The 15256-nt window shown below is 51.1% G+C and overlaps 1 protein-coding gene across 1 annotated transcript in view; it reads left to right on the top strand.

Moving 5' to 3' along the window:
- Window positions 1-15256, top strand: part of SLC18A2 (solute carrier family 18 member A2) — a 36802-nt gene that overhangs the window by 7896 nt on the left and 13650 nt on the right. Inside the window, exons 4-10 of the mRNA XM_036106547.2 lie at window positions 3057-3115; window positions 3384-3467; window positions 3760-3852; window positions 4652-4741; window positions 4856-4899; window positions 4971-5031; window positions 7478-7573. Coding sequence (XP_035962440.1) covers window positions 3057-3115; window positions 3384-3467; window positions 3760-3852; window positions 4652-4741; window positions 4856-4899; window positions 4971-5031; window positions 7478-7573 — 527 coding nt within the window. The remainder of the gene's footprint in view (window positions 1-3056; window positions 3116-3383; window positions 3468-3759; window positions 3853-4651; window positions 4742-4855; window positions 4900-4970; window positions 5032-7477; window positions 7574-15256) is intronic.

The following is a 15256-nucleotide window of genomic DNA, read 5'->3' as shown; positions in this document are numbered from 1 at the left end:
ATCTTCATGACTAATGTCACTTGAGTCTTTGTCCATTTAGGAGACATTGTGGGGAAGGAGAAAGGACACTGGTGATCTGCCCATCACTCAGTGACCCTGGGGCACGGGACAACTTTCCTTCGGAGGTGGGTGTTTGGGGGCTGGGGAGGGGTAGAAGAATTTGAGGGTGGAGGGGTCCAGGATCTGCCCATTGTGCCCTGCTGCCTTGTCGCTGAGCCCTGGGGGAAAGATGCTGCCCAGCACTTCCCACTGGGCAGCCCGCTCAGCAGCCTGGCCGGCAATGAAAGTATAGGGGGCATGTGTATCCGGTAACGGGAAGGAAGCCGTGCGAGCCCAGGGGTATCCAGAGTGGTTGGCTCGCTCTGCCACCAGGGGTGAGCCACTCTTTTTTTTTTTTTTTTTTTTTAAGATTTTTATTTATTTTTTGACAGAGAGATAGCCAGAGAGGGAACACAAGTGGGAGGGAGGCCGGGGGGGAGAGGGAGAAGCAGGATCCCCACTGAGCAGGGAGCCCGATGCAGCCCTTGATCCCAGGACCCCGGGATCATGACCTGAGCCGAAGGCAGACACTAAATGACTGAGTCACCCAGGCGCCCCGAGCCACTCTATCTTTGAACCTTCATGATCTCATCCAGCATGAGGGTTTGGACTGGCCAACCTTTGAGTTTCCTTCCAGTTTGGCCACGTGGTTATTCCCTACGTGCTTATTAAAATCCCAAAGGGATTTAAAACAAACAGCCCGTAGCTGCAGTGGTTTTAAAGCAAACATAGCACCTGGGCTTGGTAACAAGCATCCTGTGTAAGCACGTACCCCTCCGGGCACAGAGCTACCTGCTGCTAAACCAGAGACCATCCGTTCCACCCACGCGGTGTGACCCTGTGCTCCCGTATTGGGCATCCCCACCCACGTGTATGCCAGCAGGACCGGACGCACCCCAGGCACTCAAAATAGGCCTGTTATCCTGAATTTGGGACAAGTTACTTAAATTCCCTGGCCCTAAAATGTAGTCGTCTGAAAAATGAGGGTCCTGCCAGCTACCTCAAGGAGCTGCGGTGAGAATCACAAGGGACCCCATCGCTAGTTTCCTGCTTATGGTCTTGGGGAATGCCAGAGCCTCCTGGTAAGAAGAAGCTACTCGAGATGTGTCCTGCCAGGTGGCCCTGGCCAGTTATCAGGGCTGCAGACTGAGCATCGTTGTGCTGGTATTTCCACCAGCTTCGACAAGTACGTTGTTTTCCAAGGAGTGTGTTGAAAGGGGGTGAGAAGGCTCTGTCTATTCTAGGGCAGCTACAAGCATTGCCATATTCCATTCTTCCCCCAAGATGTGCAGGAGTTGCTGGGAAAAATGAACTGCCTGTGAGTTCTCCTCTCTGAGCCTCTTGGAAGTTTCTTTATTCAGTATCTGGCAGTGCTGTGTAGGGCCTGGGGTTGCGAATGGGGTTCTTTTGCCTAAGTGAGGAAAGCGCACAGAGCAGTCGGCTCCAGGCTAGCTGAGGTTAGAGACACTGCCATTTGACGCCCATCGGAGCTGCTGTGTCGAACCCTGGCATCTTTCCTGGTTTGTCTGATTGGCTCCAAGCCCCACCTGGTGAATTAATAAACTCATCTCCGGTCATAGTAGGGGAATTTTTGCATGGGACGGAGGGCTGTCTGGGAATCTGACACGATTTTGCGATGCTATGTGTATTTTTGCTAGTTTCTGGAGCACATGAAGCAGTTAAAAAAAAAAAAAAAAAAAGAGGTGGGAGTATGACCAGGAACTTTTGGAAAGATTTTATTTAAAGCCACATATGTCCTTTGGCTTGCCGGGGAGGTGGTGAAGTTTGCAGGGAAAAGTCCTGGACTGGGCAGGATAGTCCTGAGTGAAATTAGCCCCCAGGACCTTTGACAAGTCACTGTTTCGCACCTCTGTCTCCTCACCTGTGAGATGGGGAGGTGGTCATCTGCCCTTATCAAATCATTGAGCTGGTGGGCATAAGAGCCTGGAGAATTGAATGTAACTTTAAATGAAGGTATTGTTATCATGATTTTTTTAGTCAAGCCTGGAAGAGAAGAGCCCTTCCAGGCTGAGTAACGGGGGACTCAGGACTCAGTGGTCCTCACTTGGTTCCTGTCCAGGAGCCAGTGGGTCTAGGGCTGGGAGGAAACAAGGCCTGGAGATGTTCTGGGCTGTTCTGCTAGAGGGCGGCCACTCGGCTGGCGTTGAACCCCCTCGCGGGGCAGCAGGACCCAGGATGCTGCCTTCACTCTCCTGTCCCATCCATGTGGCAGGAGCCAAGCGGTCTGCTTACCTGCAGGCACAGAGAGGAAAGAATGAAGAGAAGGGGGGGAGGAAACACTTTCTGAAGCATCTACTATGTCCCATAGTAGCAGTTGATCATCCACATCTCATTCTGTCGTCCCTCCCGTGCTGACAGGTGGGTGGTGGCCGGATGTGATACCTGAAGACCAGGGTCTTCCCACCGCCCCCGTCCACCCGGGGCAGAGCCCTGTATGGACCGTGGTCTTTCCGAGCAATCAGGATGTTGAATTTTTGCACAGAAAACGAGGCCAATTTTTCTAGGCTGGCCCCGTTGAGGTCGATATGAAGATAGACTTGAGTATTTTCTTGTATCCCTGATGCCTCTCAAATGCAGTCCCATTGTCTCTGCTGCCAGTTGAATCACTTGATGACCTTTTACTGGAATCGTTGCTTGCCATTGTCCCTTTGGAGAAGCTCTAGCAGAGACAGTAATTAAAGAATTAAAAAAAAAAAAAAAAAAGGATGGGAACCAGGGTTGTGTATTTTAGACATGCTCTGGGTTGCTTGCCAATATTGTGTTAACATTTATTGCAGAGAAATTTCTGTTCAGAGTGGCAATCCTGAAATGTATTCACGTTCCAAGGCAGTCAAACACGAAAAGGTCACATAGGAAGCACCAACTATATGAATTTTTAGAAAAGTCGACCAAACACTTATCCGCCTGATCCCAAGGGGTAGGCAGGAGAGACTCCATATAAAGCCTTAGAAAAATACAGAGAGTCACCAAAGGGTCCCCGTGCTTTTCTTTTGCAGAATTGGCTATCCAATTCCAATGTTTGCGGGATTCTGCATCATGTTTGTGTCGACAATTAGTAAGTGTCTACTGTTTGCCTTCTGCGTGTGGGTCACGGGATGGGCTCTGAGGACCCCACACCGGGAATCGAGGCTGCAACCCCGGGCTGGGGGTGGGGGGTTGTGCATTGGCCACAGTTGCAGAAGGGGGTCCGTCGAGCAGTTCGTGGCACAAAAGCGCAGTGCGGTTAGTCCGGAAATGGGCCGTCGGGTTCAGGGCTGGCTTCGCGGGGCCCGTGGGAGGCGTCAGGCTGGGACTGATGCGCCGCCGGGCCGCCCCCCCGGCAGTGTTTGCCTTCTCCAGCAGCTACGCCTTCCTGCTCATCGCCAGGTCGCTACAGGGCATCGGCTCGTCCTGCTCGTCTGTAGCTGGTAGGTGTGCAACAACGCCCGGTGGGTCCGTGGGCCCGGGGCCGGCTGGCCAGCCCCTTGCAGAATTAGCTGGAATAATGTAGGGAATCACAGTGTTAGTGGTGGTGCCTGGGGAGGGGTGCTTAAGGAGGGTACTGCTTTTTCCTCGGCTTCTGCTTCGTCTTACATTTCTGTGCATCTGGCCGGTTTGGGAGATCACAGGTCTGGGCCCGAGAGGGAGGGCGAGTCACAGATGATTTCTTCTGGTGCTCCCTGGAGAGCTTGGCTGTTGAGCATTTCTTCTCTTGTTTAGGGATGGGCATGCTGGCCAGTGTGTACACGGATGACGAAGAGCGAGGCAACGCCATGGGCATCGCCCTGGGAGGCCTGGCCATGGGGGTGCTAGGTGGGCAAGGGCCACGGGGAGGCCGTCTGCGGGGAGGGGCCTGTCGGCTGTTGGCGGAGGGCCACAGTGCTCCCTGAGTCCGCTCCGAGTCTGTTCCCCTGGTATTCCCTACTTTCGTGGAGCCTGTGTAAACTGGTGGGACCTTCCTGACCTGGGGGGATGTGGGCTCCCCTGCCTCCCCCTCCCGGCCTGCTGGGTGACCTTGGGCAAAAAAAACCAGAGACCTTCACGGGTCCAGATGTAAAATGAAGGCTGGAAAAGGGTGGTCTGCCAAGCTCCTTTCTCTTGGGCATTCTCTGAGTTACCATCCCACCTGCGGACCTTCCCACCTTGCTCCCTTCCAAGTCTGCCTCTCCCCCCTGCCCTGGCTGACCTCCCTGGCCAGGTGACAGATACCTTCCCTGAGAGGCGATTTGGGTCCTCTCCCTTTGTCGCATTCCCGGCCTTCACTTGGGAGCCCAAAGTTCTGCCCATGCTGGTTTATAAGGACCAACGTCCTCACTGACCCATTTTCCTGCTCTCGTTAAACAGCACAGTTGTGTGGCCTGGGTCTGGTTTCTCTCTGGTTTTTACTTTTGGGGTACCCTTGTATGCTCTTGCCCATGTCTTGGGTATAAAACTAGAGGAAGTTGCCAGGGCAACTTGACCTGAATAGAATGTAGGGTGGCCACCCCAAATAGTTTTTGGAACAAAGTACAAACTCAGGAAACAAATGGATGGTTCTTGTGGAGTGGCGGGGGTGGGGGGGCGGGCATCAGTCCCGGGGCCTGGCGGCAGCACCTCTTTCTCTTCCTTGCAGTGGGCCCCCCCTTTGGGAGTGTGCTTTACGAGTTTGTGGGGAAGACCGCTCCGTTCCTGGTGCTGGCTGCCCTGGTGCTCTTGGATGGGGGTGAGTCCACGTGGGCACCTTGGCCGTGACCTCGGCGGCTGTGACCTGTGTCAGCAAGTGCTTGTGCCCACACCGCTTTTTTTTTTTCTTTTTCTTTCCCCCTCCCTCTCATAGCTATTCAGCTCTTTGTGCTCCAGCCGTCCCGGGTACAGCCAGAGGTAAGCCCCTGGGGAAGGAGGGTGCTGGGGCGGCCACATCAGCTTTTTTAACCCCTGTTTTTTGCTGACAGAGCCAGAAGGGGACGCCGCTAACCACATTGCTGAAGGACCCCTACATCCTCATCGCCGCAGGTGGAGCTCCCCTCAGTCTCCCTGATCCTCCTCCGCCAAAGCGTGGGGGGTGGCTGGCGAGGACCAGTGCCCGCTGCTGGGAACTGGAGAGAATCATGAGCGGCCAAGAGGTTATATATGCGTCACCAGGAATGTCTTTCTCCCATCATTAATCTCTGACCCTCAGCCAAGGTCCTTCCTTGGTTTTCACTTGGGGCAAAGAGGTCTGGGTCACGGAGATGCCCTGACCCAGAGGTTTGTTTGTGTCAGTGGCCATCACTGTTTGGCCTTGAACTCCCGGAAGGAGTCGGTGGCCTCCCTGCAGACCTTGTAGGTGGGCGGTCTGATTCACCTGGGCATGCGTGCGTCAGGCTGACGGCAGAGCCCCAGAGGACCGCTCCCTTCCCGTGGGGAGGTCACTCTGCGCAGCACCAGAGGGGCTGCCGGGAAACCCTGTCTACAGAAGGTCCCATCTTCGGGTTCTTGGCCTAGATGGGCTCAGGCGTAGCCCCGGTTCTATGGTTTGTTCATTCATCCACGAGACTGTCCCGCCAAGACCATCTCAGGGATGCGGGCCTGGGGCTGCCTGGGCCTGGACGCTGGTCAGCAGTGACCCTTGGGGTCCGGCCAGGAGAGGGCAGCCCTGAAGTGTGGCAGCAGACGCAGTTAGGGTGAGATTTGTCCAAGCAGTGGTCCCGAACACGGCTAGGGCTGTGGGAGTCTGGCTGAACTGGACGCGTGCCCTACCTGAGAGCATTCCAGTTTAGCCTTTTTATGCCCCAGGCTGGCTTTGTTGAAGGCTTCTGCTGCTGGATTTGGTCATGGGGGCACCTGTGTAACCCTGGTCTCGACCCTCTCCATCAGGCCAGCTGGCCCCAGTGTTGCAAACCTGGTGTGGTGACTTCCTTATGCGGGGCACCTCTCTGTGCCCCCAGCGTGATGCAGGGACTGTTCCAGTGCCCAGACGCCCCGTGGAGCCCGGGCTGTCTCAGGTGGAGTGAGGAGATGTGTGGTGAGAGCGGGCCTCCCTGCAGCCCAGCACCCACTGCCTCAGGCTTTCTTTGACCCTCCCCGCCTCACCCTGACTCAGGGAGGAAGGATCCACCCAGCACTGAATATCAGGCTGTCACACCTCCACGCAGCCTCGGCCGAGGGACCTGGAGGCCAGGCGGTGTCTTCTTTGTTCTGGTGGGATTTTAACTTATGAAGGTGACTGAGTGATGACCCAGAGAGGTCAGTGCTATTGAAAGGAGATTTTATTACCACACCACTCAGGGCCACCTGGGGAAGGAGCAGGTTTCCTAGGCCAGAGGTTTGCATGAGAAGGGCAAGGCAGGGCTGGGGGAACAGCTTCGGGTGGGCAGGCTTTGGAGCTGGGGGCCGACCCCGGGTGCCTGGCGCCTGGCCCTGGGTGGATTTACCGCAGGGATGTCGGTTTGCTGTGTGAGAGTTGGACAAGGAGGGGTTCAGAGCATGGGCCCTGGGTCCCAGGGGAGACATAGCAATGGTATCAGTTTGGCCCTACTGAACAGACGGCAAGTAACCTGCAACCCTGAATCTGGGCAGCAGGTAGGTGGGGGGAGCTGGTCACGTCCGTATCCTTTCTCTGTTCCACCTGTAACGTCACGAAGCATGAAAAAAACCTTTCTTCATTATAGGAGCCCCTTAATCACCACAGCACAATGTTCTTTGAATCAGGATTCTGGCAAGTTAGAGGTTCCCGGGGACATGGCACAGGAAGCTCCCAGCACTGGGGGGGAAGGCCCCGTGCGTCTTCTCCCCCAGTGGCTCTACCTTTACCAAGGGTTCTGGTTAACAGGGTGGTAATGGATATTTGCAAAGATACACTATATGGATAGTTGATTTAAAAAAAAAAATCCCTCAACAGCCCATCTGTACTGAATGTACTGGATTTGGGGACATCCCAGGGCATCTTTAGAAATGTCTGTGTTCATTGCACAGTAAAACTTAGGTGCAGGAGCCTCCAGTTGCTGGGGTCTGTGTGTGGTCTAGAAGGGGCCCACACGGGTGGGCGGCCTCAGGCAAGTTACTTCGTTAATAAATTGGAACTCCTTTGCCAGGAGGTTGGGATGGGTAATCAAATGACCTCTAAGGCTCCCTCCAATTCCTTTATGACTCTGGGATTCTAGTTTGAAAATACTGTTTCTTAATACTTTGTTTAAAATTTAATATTTGACTTCAGTTATTAGTATTTCATTTTAATAGATTTAACTTAATATTTAATTATTATTGAATAAGAATAATGATGATGATGATAGTAATAATAAACCCAACTTCCCCAGTCCCCCCTTGACCTGTTGCCTGTCTTTTCCTCACAAATAGAAGTTCTGGGCCTCCAAGTGGATTGTTCTGGCTGCGGGCATGTGGGGTTTAACTGTGTTTGGAATCAGTAAGAGATGCTCAAGACCCAAAATGGAAGCACACTAACCCTCTCCCTCCCTTGAAGGGTCCATCTGCTTTGCAAACATGGGGATTGCCATGCTGGAGCCAGCCCTGCCCATCTGGATGATGGAGACCATGTGTTCCCGCAAGTGGCAGCTGGGTAAGGACTGGAGTGGGTGCTTCTGATTCTAGAATTTTTGTCCTCAGGGCGAGTCCTATCATTGTAGCCCTGCCAAGCTGCAGGTACCAGGATGATAAAATGATGGTTTCTCTTTGACACTTAATGGGGTCCATGCTTAGGGTTGCAATGAGCTTTGGGATCTGTTTCAGCTCCAGTTTTTTTTTTTTTTTTAATCATCCCTGATGGATACAGAATTAGCATAGAGGCATCAGACGTGGGCAGAAACGAGAGTGCAAAAATACATTCAGTGTCTCCCCATGTTTCTGAATTAGACTAGTTATGTTAAATGTATGTGGACAGCAATAAAATTTATGTGAAAGAAGCTAACAGGATTTAAGAGGATTAATTTTAACATTTCTAATTTAGGAAGTAATACATACTTTATTATTTAAAAAACAGACCCAGATCAAGGAAATGAATCTTAAAATCTCATGTTCATCTTTTTCCTCCCAGCCCAGTCCTCCATGATATTCATTTTTAATAGTTTTGTGTCTTTTCCCAGATGGTTCTGCATTTATCACCACGTAGGAGATGCTTAAAAGCCCAACTCAAGTGGAATCTTCCCAATTGTATCACTGTGTGACCTCTTGTTTGTTCATGTTTCCAGGTCAGATGGGTAGATTTAATTTTGAAAATTAAATTAAAATTTTTACCAGTTACACACGTACTTAATGTTTAAGTGGAACATTACTAGCATTACTAGAATTATAATGAAAAAGCCAGTAGTCTTTGACCTATATCTCCCCATCTCCAACCCCCTTCCTAGATTTGCTAATCTTCAACGCTTTTGGTTGTTTTTTCTGCTAATTTATGTCTCTAATAAGTGTAACTGCTGTTTTTTTTTTTTTTAAGTTCTCCAATTTCTGACATTATCTACCAGCTCCCTAATGTGGTAGATGGAGATTTAATGCCATTATTCTACCTGAAAACATCAAACAACCAACTCACCTGTTTTCTCAACTTCTGTTTTCCTAAAACAGTTATATTATGGTTGTTGGTTAGATTGGCATTCAGTATTGACATTATTGTGACTATGTAAATATTGTTCAAAGAAGAGCTATATAGAGTTTTGTGTTTATTTCTTTTTACAAACTTTTGTTTTTCCTGGAGTTAGTCATGGCCATGTCTTTCCATTTTCTTAGTTTTCAATGTAGCATTTATGGACATATTCCAAAACTCTCTGGCAGAAGTTAAAGGCCCTCTAAATGTGGCCAAGTACATCAGCAAGCCTAATCTGTGTTTTTGCTTGTTTGTGGACATTTGTCTCACATTACTCTGTCTTGCTTCAGTCTGGACTTACCACTAGGTCATCCTAGGACTTTCCTCTTCCAGTATCTGGGCATCGTTGCCTCTCTTCTGTTTCCTGTATCCTTCTCCTCTATATTCCTTTCTCTTGGTTTACTCTATCATTATGATAGAACACATCCTCTAGCTGCTTTCTGAGAGATGGTGCATGGCATGTAAAATTTTCAGAGATCCTGCATATCAACAAACATCTTTATTCTCATGTTTGGTTGACTTAGTCTATTTGAGTATATGATTCTTGGTTGGAAATTATTTTTCTTCAGTTTTGAGGCCACTGCCCTATTGTGCTCTAGTGTCCAGGGTTGTTGTTGAGGAGGCTAGTGTCCTTCTCATTCCCCATCCCCTGTAAGTGGTGAAAGGATCTCTTCCTCTCTAGGTTATGAGCGTCCATGATGGTTTTTGCAGTGGGGTCTGTTTTCTTCTACTGGGCACTTGCTTGGTTAGCCTGTTCACTTGGGAAGCTGCTCCTTTTAGTTCCGGGAAACCATTTTGTATTATTTCCTTAATTAATCCTCTCCTCTACTCCATTTTCTTTCTTTTACTGTTACCCTTGTTGTTTTGATGTTGGACCCTCTGTGCTTTATCCTTTTAATTTCTTGTCTTTTTCTTATTTCCACTGATTTTTTTTTAAAGATTTTATTTATTCATTTGAGAGAGAGAGAGAGAGCATGCACACATAAGCAGGGGGGAGAGGCAGAGGGAGAAGCAGACTCCCTGCTGAGCAGGGAGCCTGATGTGGGGCTTGATCCCAGAACCCAGAGATCACGACCTGAGCTGAAGGCAGAGGCTTAACCATGAGCCACCCAGGCACCCCTATAACTGATTTCTTCATCTTCATTTTCTAGTCTATTAAATTTTTGTAATTGGTGTCTTCATATCTTAAATTTGAAGAGCCCTTTCATATTTACTCTAAGTGGTTTTGGATGTGTGGAAAGGCTGTTGAAATAACAGCCTCTTACCATTTAGTAGGAAGACTTCCACTCCCTTCCTATCTCAGCCTCTCGTGTTATCCCTGGTCTCCATGCTGCCTGGGCTCCCTGGGCCAATTGAGCTTAGTTTCTCTAAAGAAGCTGTTCTCCTGCCAGGGTGAGTGATTGAGAGCTGGGAGGGTCCAAGTGCTCTTCAAACAGCCTTTCAACCCTCTTTCCAGTTGACAGACTCAGCCTTACATTCACAGTACCTGGAGCCTTCAGTTCCTGAATATTCTGGGTTCTGAGGCACAAAAGCTGTTCCTTCTTGTTGGCTGCCCCATGTGCAGGTGGAAGGTTCCAGTGTTTTCTGCTTTGTCCATCACTGCTCTCACTCTGCTGCTTCCTCCCTCTCACTGCATTTTCTCCTTTTATTTGTTTTTGGGCATTGAGGGGAGGGTGTGGAGTTTTCTTTTGTTCCTTTATTAAAATTTTAACAGAATTTGGGATAGGAATAGAGAAAAACCTATAGATTCAGTGTGCCCTGTTTAACTGGAAGCCCAACATTCATTTTAACGATTGGATATTGTTCTATTTTAAGGTTATACCATAAATTTTCCGCCAGTTCCTATTGTTGGACATTTGGGTTAGTTCGTTTTTGCCATAGAAACCATACTTGTAGCAAGATATTCTTACATGTATTCCCGTTCATGTTTGCAAGTATTTCTGTGTGCAAATTCCTGAAAGTTCAGCAGGCATTCGATAATTAGTAACATTGCACTAACACAAGTATTGTCTTTCCCAGTTGCATATGTGAGAAGGTGGGGGGGGTCTCATTTTGATTTCTTTTTACAAATTCTTTGCAGTTGAGCATTTTTTCATATGTTTCTTAGCTATATCTATTTCCTCTATGTGGATTTCTTATTAATATACTTTGCCCATTTTTTCTGGGGAGTTTTGCCCTTACTGATTTTAAATGTTCTTTGTATATTGATATTAATCCTTTATCAGATGTTTTGCAAATATTGCCTCTGTCTTGTTGTATGTCTTTTGAGTTTATAAATGGACTCCCCCCCTGCCCCAACTCAGAACATTTAAGATGCCGCTAGTCAGGGTTAGTGGTCCGCCCCTTCGTGTCCTTGTCATTTCAAGGCGAGACCTTTCCCATGTGGAGATTATTTTTGTCATCCATATTTTCCCCTCATTTATGATTTGTTTTTTTACATGAAAATCTTGGATTTACACAGACTTAATTTAGGTGCATGGTGTGTGAGAAGGATCCGGTGTTACTGTTTTCTGTATGACTAGCCAGTTACCCTAAGTGTCCACCCAGTTTTTCCCACCTTTATCATACTTGAAATGACTGTGTGTCCTTGGGTCTGTTTCTGGGTTCTCTGTTCTGTTCCATTAGTCGGCAGGAATTTCTGTGTCAAGATCCTCCTATTTGATTATTGGAGCTTTAGGACGTTGTTGAATATCTGGACAGCTAGTCCCTGCACGCACACCTTTTTCTTTAAGAATTTATTGATTATCCTTCCTGGGGATTTATTTTCTTTTCATAGTTCTCTCAGCTTATAAATTGCCATCTTTGGATGGAGATTCTCAGTTCCAAGTGAAGCTGACATTTTTAGTGCCCCCAGCCTTCCCACAGGCAACTTTCTATTCCCTCTGCCATGACATCTTGCTAGATGCTGCTTCCTGGCTCACACTTGTCCCTACCCCAGCCCTTATGGACGCTGCACTGATTCGCTGTGTTCTTTCATCAAATAATCCTTCCTTAAAAAGTCCCAAATTGCTTGGGGCAGGGCAGGATGAGGAGGGGCTGCTATTGGGTGTGGGGTTTCTCTTTGGGGCGATACAAGTAGTTTGGAAACAAATAGTGCTGATGGTTGCACAACGCTGTGAACGGTACACTTGCAAAGGGGGAGCTTTAGGGTATATAAATGACGTCACGAACAAAATCAAAACCACGCCCCAAACAGCAAGAGTCATTCAGCGACAGAGGAAGGATTCTTGGAACAAACCTAAGGCTGGTTCTTAGAAATTTAGCTCAGAACCTCCTGGCAAGGGAGATGCCAGAGGAGACCCAGAGACCCGAAGCTCCCAGGGAAGGCATACCACTTTGCAGAGGGAAGGACTTTCTCTAACCGGGAGTTTTATAAAAGATGAAGAGCCGCTCTTCCTGTCTTGTTGCCCGTGCTGGCCGTTAACCCCGTGGGCGCCGTTTCTCCCCATGGTGGTTTGGGCCTCGGGTGTTTCCAGGAGGCGCCCCTCATCCCCCACGGCACTTGGTGTGCGCACTGCGGGGTCCACAGAGCCTCTGCGTTCGCTTTGCGAGCGCTCTTGGGCTGAAGCCCTTTTCTGGTGTTTCTCTTGTCCCCACCTAACTGACTTCTTTCCTGACTGAATGCATCTTGGCCATGAGCAGGGCACCTCGGCTGCTCCATCCTTTTCCTCTCCAGACGCAGCCTGAGGTTTTCTTTAGAAAGTCCTGAAGTCCATCAGAGGCCGGGGCCTTCTGGGTTAGATAACAGGCTGCAGGCCACCTCGGTTTTATCAGGAGATCCTCTTGGGCTTATCTCCTGGGCCAGATGGTCCACCCGTTGCACATTTCCACCCTGAGCTCACGCCCTTCCTGCCTCCGACACAGACTTGTGTTTCACGAGAATCCCGTATCTGCACCTGTTCTGCCATGTCCTCCAATGTGCGCGGAGCACCTCTCCCAGAGCCCCTCAGGCCCCTCGGAGCCTTGGGGTGAGGAGGCCACGGGGCGGGGGGGATGCAGTATGAGGACTGAGGGTGGAGGTGAGGACCCGCCGGCAGGGTGCACAGCTGTTCTCGGGAGGCCCGGGCGGCCTCCCCTCCCGGTGCAAGGTCATGTGTCAGCTCTCTCTCCAGTCCCTTCTGCCCCTCTGCTTCCCTCAGCATTTCTGGAAAAAGACCGTAAGCTGTGAAGTCAAAGCAAAACAATCTTACCAGCTGCCCAGGGGACGCATGACGGCTTTTGTTGAACGCTGCGTTTTTGGCCATAATTTTTAGAGGAGGTAGATGGTGGCCTCAGGAATGGGTCATCTGGAGCTCGGAAGAAGCCCACGGACGCATTCCCACCATCCCTCTGGGGCTGCATGTCCAGCATCGGCTCCTTGGGGGCTTCATGGTGGGTTGAGCCTTGCCCTCTTGTGCCCGTCGAGCCGGTTGTCAAAGCCAGGCTTTCCATGGAAGCACAGGGGTGGGCGGACGATCCCCGTGGATGAACTTTCTCATAGGTGCAGGGGTGAGTGAGGAGGTGCAGGCACCCCTGTGAGGAGAGCAGCGGCCCAGCGGAAGGGGAGGCTCCCACGTGTGGCCCCCGCACTGTGTGCAGGCCGGCCCGTCAACACGTTCCTCCTTGTGTCAGGAAGAGGCAGACAGAGACTTCTTGTCGCATTTGCAGGGGATACGGGTTTGGGGAAGGACAGAGTTGGCCAGTTGGTGACAGATCCTAAAAGATCTCCCCTGGCACCAACCAAGGTCTGAAAAGGACAAGGAGGAATCCCTCTGGTAAGAAGGTAGAGTCCTGCCCTAGGGTGGAAGACGCCCCCCGGAGGCTGGCGGGGACGGGGTGGGGGTGCGGGTCGGTGCGCCGTGAGCCCCTCGAAGGTTGTGTGAGCATGAGTGGCAGCTCCCCGGGTGCTGAACAGGCGTGACTGCCTCCGGAACCCGGAGTGGCCCAGGGGCCAGATGGTGGAGCCAGCCCCGCCATTCCCTCGGCCCTTCCCCAGGTGCTATGGTCACGTGTTGTGCACCCAGCATGGAGCTGGGCGGGGTCAGTTCTGGGCACCATGTTTCAAGGTAGAGGAGTCACTTGAACTTGTACACGAGAGTGTTAGTGGATGCCCAGCCACTGGGAACGACCCGGAGCCCTGGTGGTGGTTCGCTGGGGAAGCCAAACCATGGGTGGGATGCATTTTCTCTCATGCGGGTGGCCTGGCTGGGGGAGGAGGTGGAAGGTCCAGAATGCACACCAGGACCAGTGGGTGGAAGTGATGGCAAACTTTGGGCTTGGTGTTAGGACACCTGCCCCTCGCAGGAACCGTCCTTAAAGATCTGTCTGGAAGAGCAGTGCTCCCAGCCCGGGTCTCTCTGAGCAAAGCCAGGTGGTCTCCTCTTGGGACACCAGGCAGGCTGCTGTGGGAGGCACACTGAGGTTTCTAGGTTTCTTTGAGTTCCTAGAACGGGTTCTGTAGGTTGTGTGGTGTGGTGGGGGCCCTGGCAACACAGAGGATGCAAAGCTGTGGCAGATCAGCTCTCAGGGGCTTGGAGGCTGAGGTCCGAAGCTGGAAGTCAAGAAAAGAGGATCCTGGCTCCAGACCACACTGTCGTCTCTCACCCCCCAGAGGCAGGCTGCTGGACAAAGGGGACCCTGCCTTCAAGGGACAGTGGCCTCCCTCAGTACTTTTGGTTCTGTGAAGTCAGTGTCCTTACACGGGTTTTTTTCTCTAAGTGCTCAGCCGTGTTCTGAGCACCTGTGTGTGCCACCCAGAGCTGGGCGGTGGGAACAGGTGTTGTGGTCCCCCCTGCCCGCTAGGAGATCACTGCAGTTTGGGGAAGGCCAGCCTGCCAGGGTGAAATGGCAGGAAGGAGCTCACAGGGAGGGACAGGGCAGGGGAATCAGACAGGGAGGACTAGTTGCCCTTGGAACCTCAAAGCCTTCCTATGAGATGCGTGCTGTAGGAGCGGTCGCTGTTTCTCGGGCTCTGAGAGGTTACGGTGACCCCCCGGAGCCTCCACTAGTCCGTGTCTAGCTGAAAGGAACATCTTGTTTCTTGCCTTACTTCTGGTGCTTTCTCCCGGAGAAGCATGAAACTGGAGTTTGCCACCTGAGAGTATTTGCCGTCTATGGAAAATCAGGTGCGTCCACAGGCGGGTCCCACGGGTGAGCTTAGCACCCCATTCGTAAGTCCGGAAGCTGTGGCTGATCTGTGGCTTCCTCGGGAGCATGTCGCTGACCCTGCTTTGAGGCTTTGCTCCCAGAATCCGGATTCACCAGGAGGCAAGGCTCCCGGCCGGTTCTCTGCCATCCACGTCCTTTGGCTCCAGGTTACCGCGGTGTCTGTGGACCGGAGTTCAGCCCATAGGTGGGTTTTGGTCGGTGCTTCAGTGTCAGCCTGCAAGGGCTTTACGTTTTTAAAAAGTAGTTGCCAACATTTACAAATCCCAGGAGGTTTCATGTAAGACCCTTGAGTTCAGGCTTTTCTAGAAAAATTGGATCTTCCAATCTGGGACCTCAGTCCTCCAGAGCAGTAATCGTCCGGGAGGAAGTGCAGCTGCTTTCCAGGAGGGGGTCGAGGCCCTTCCCCTCCGTTCTCCTTTTGTTTCTCAGACGCTGAGACCCAACGTTGGTGGCTCTTTATCATGGCCCCTGTGCCGTTATTTATCTCATACTTTGCTTCCTTCCTTGATTTACCTC

Source organism: Halichoerus grypus, chromosome 7 (assembly GCF_964656455.1).
Source record: "Halichoerus grypus chromosome 7, mHalGry1.hap1.1, whole genome shotgun sequence".
Taxonomy (NCBI): Eukaryota; Metazoa; Chordata; class Mammalia; order Carnivora; family Phocidae; genus Halichoerus; species Halichoerus grypus.
This window is presented reverse-complemented; position numbering and strand designations above follow the sequence as displayed.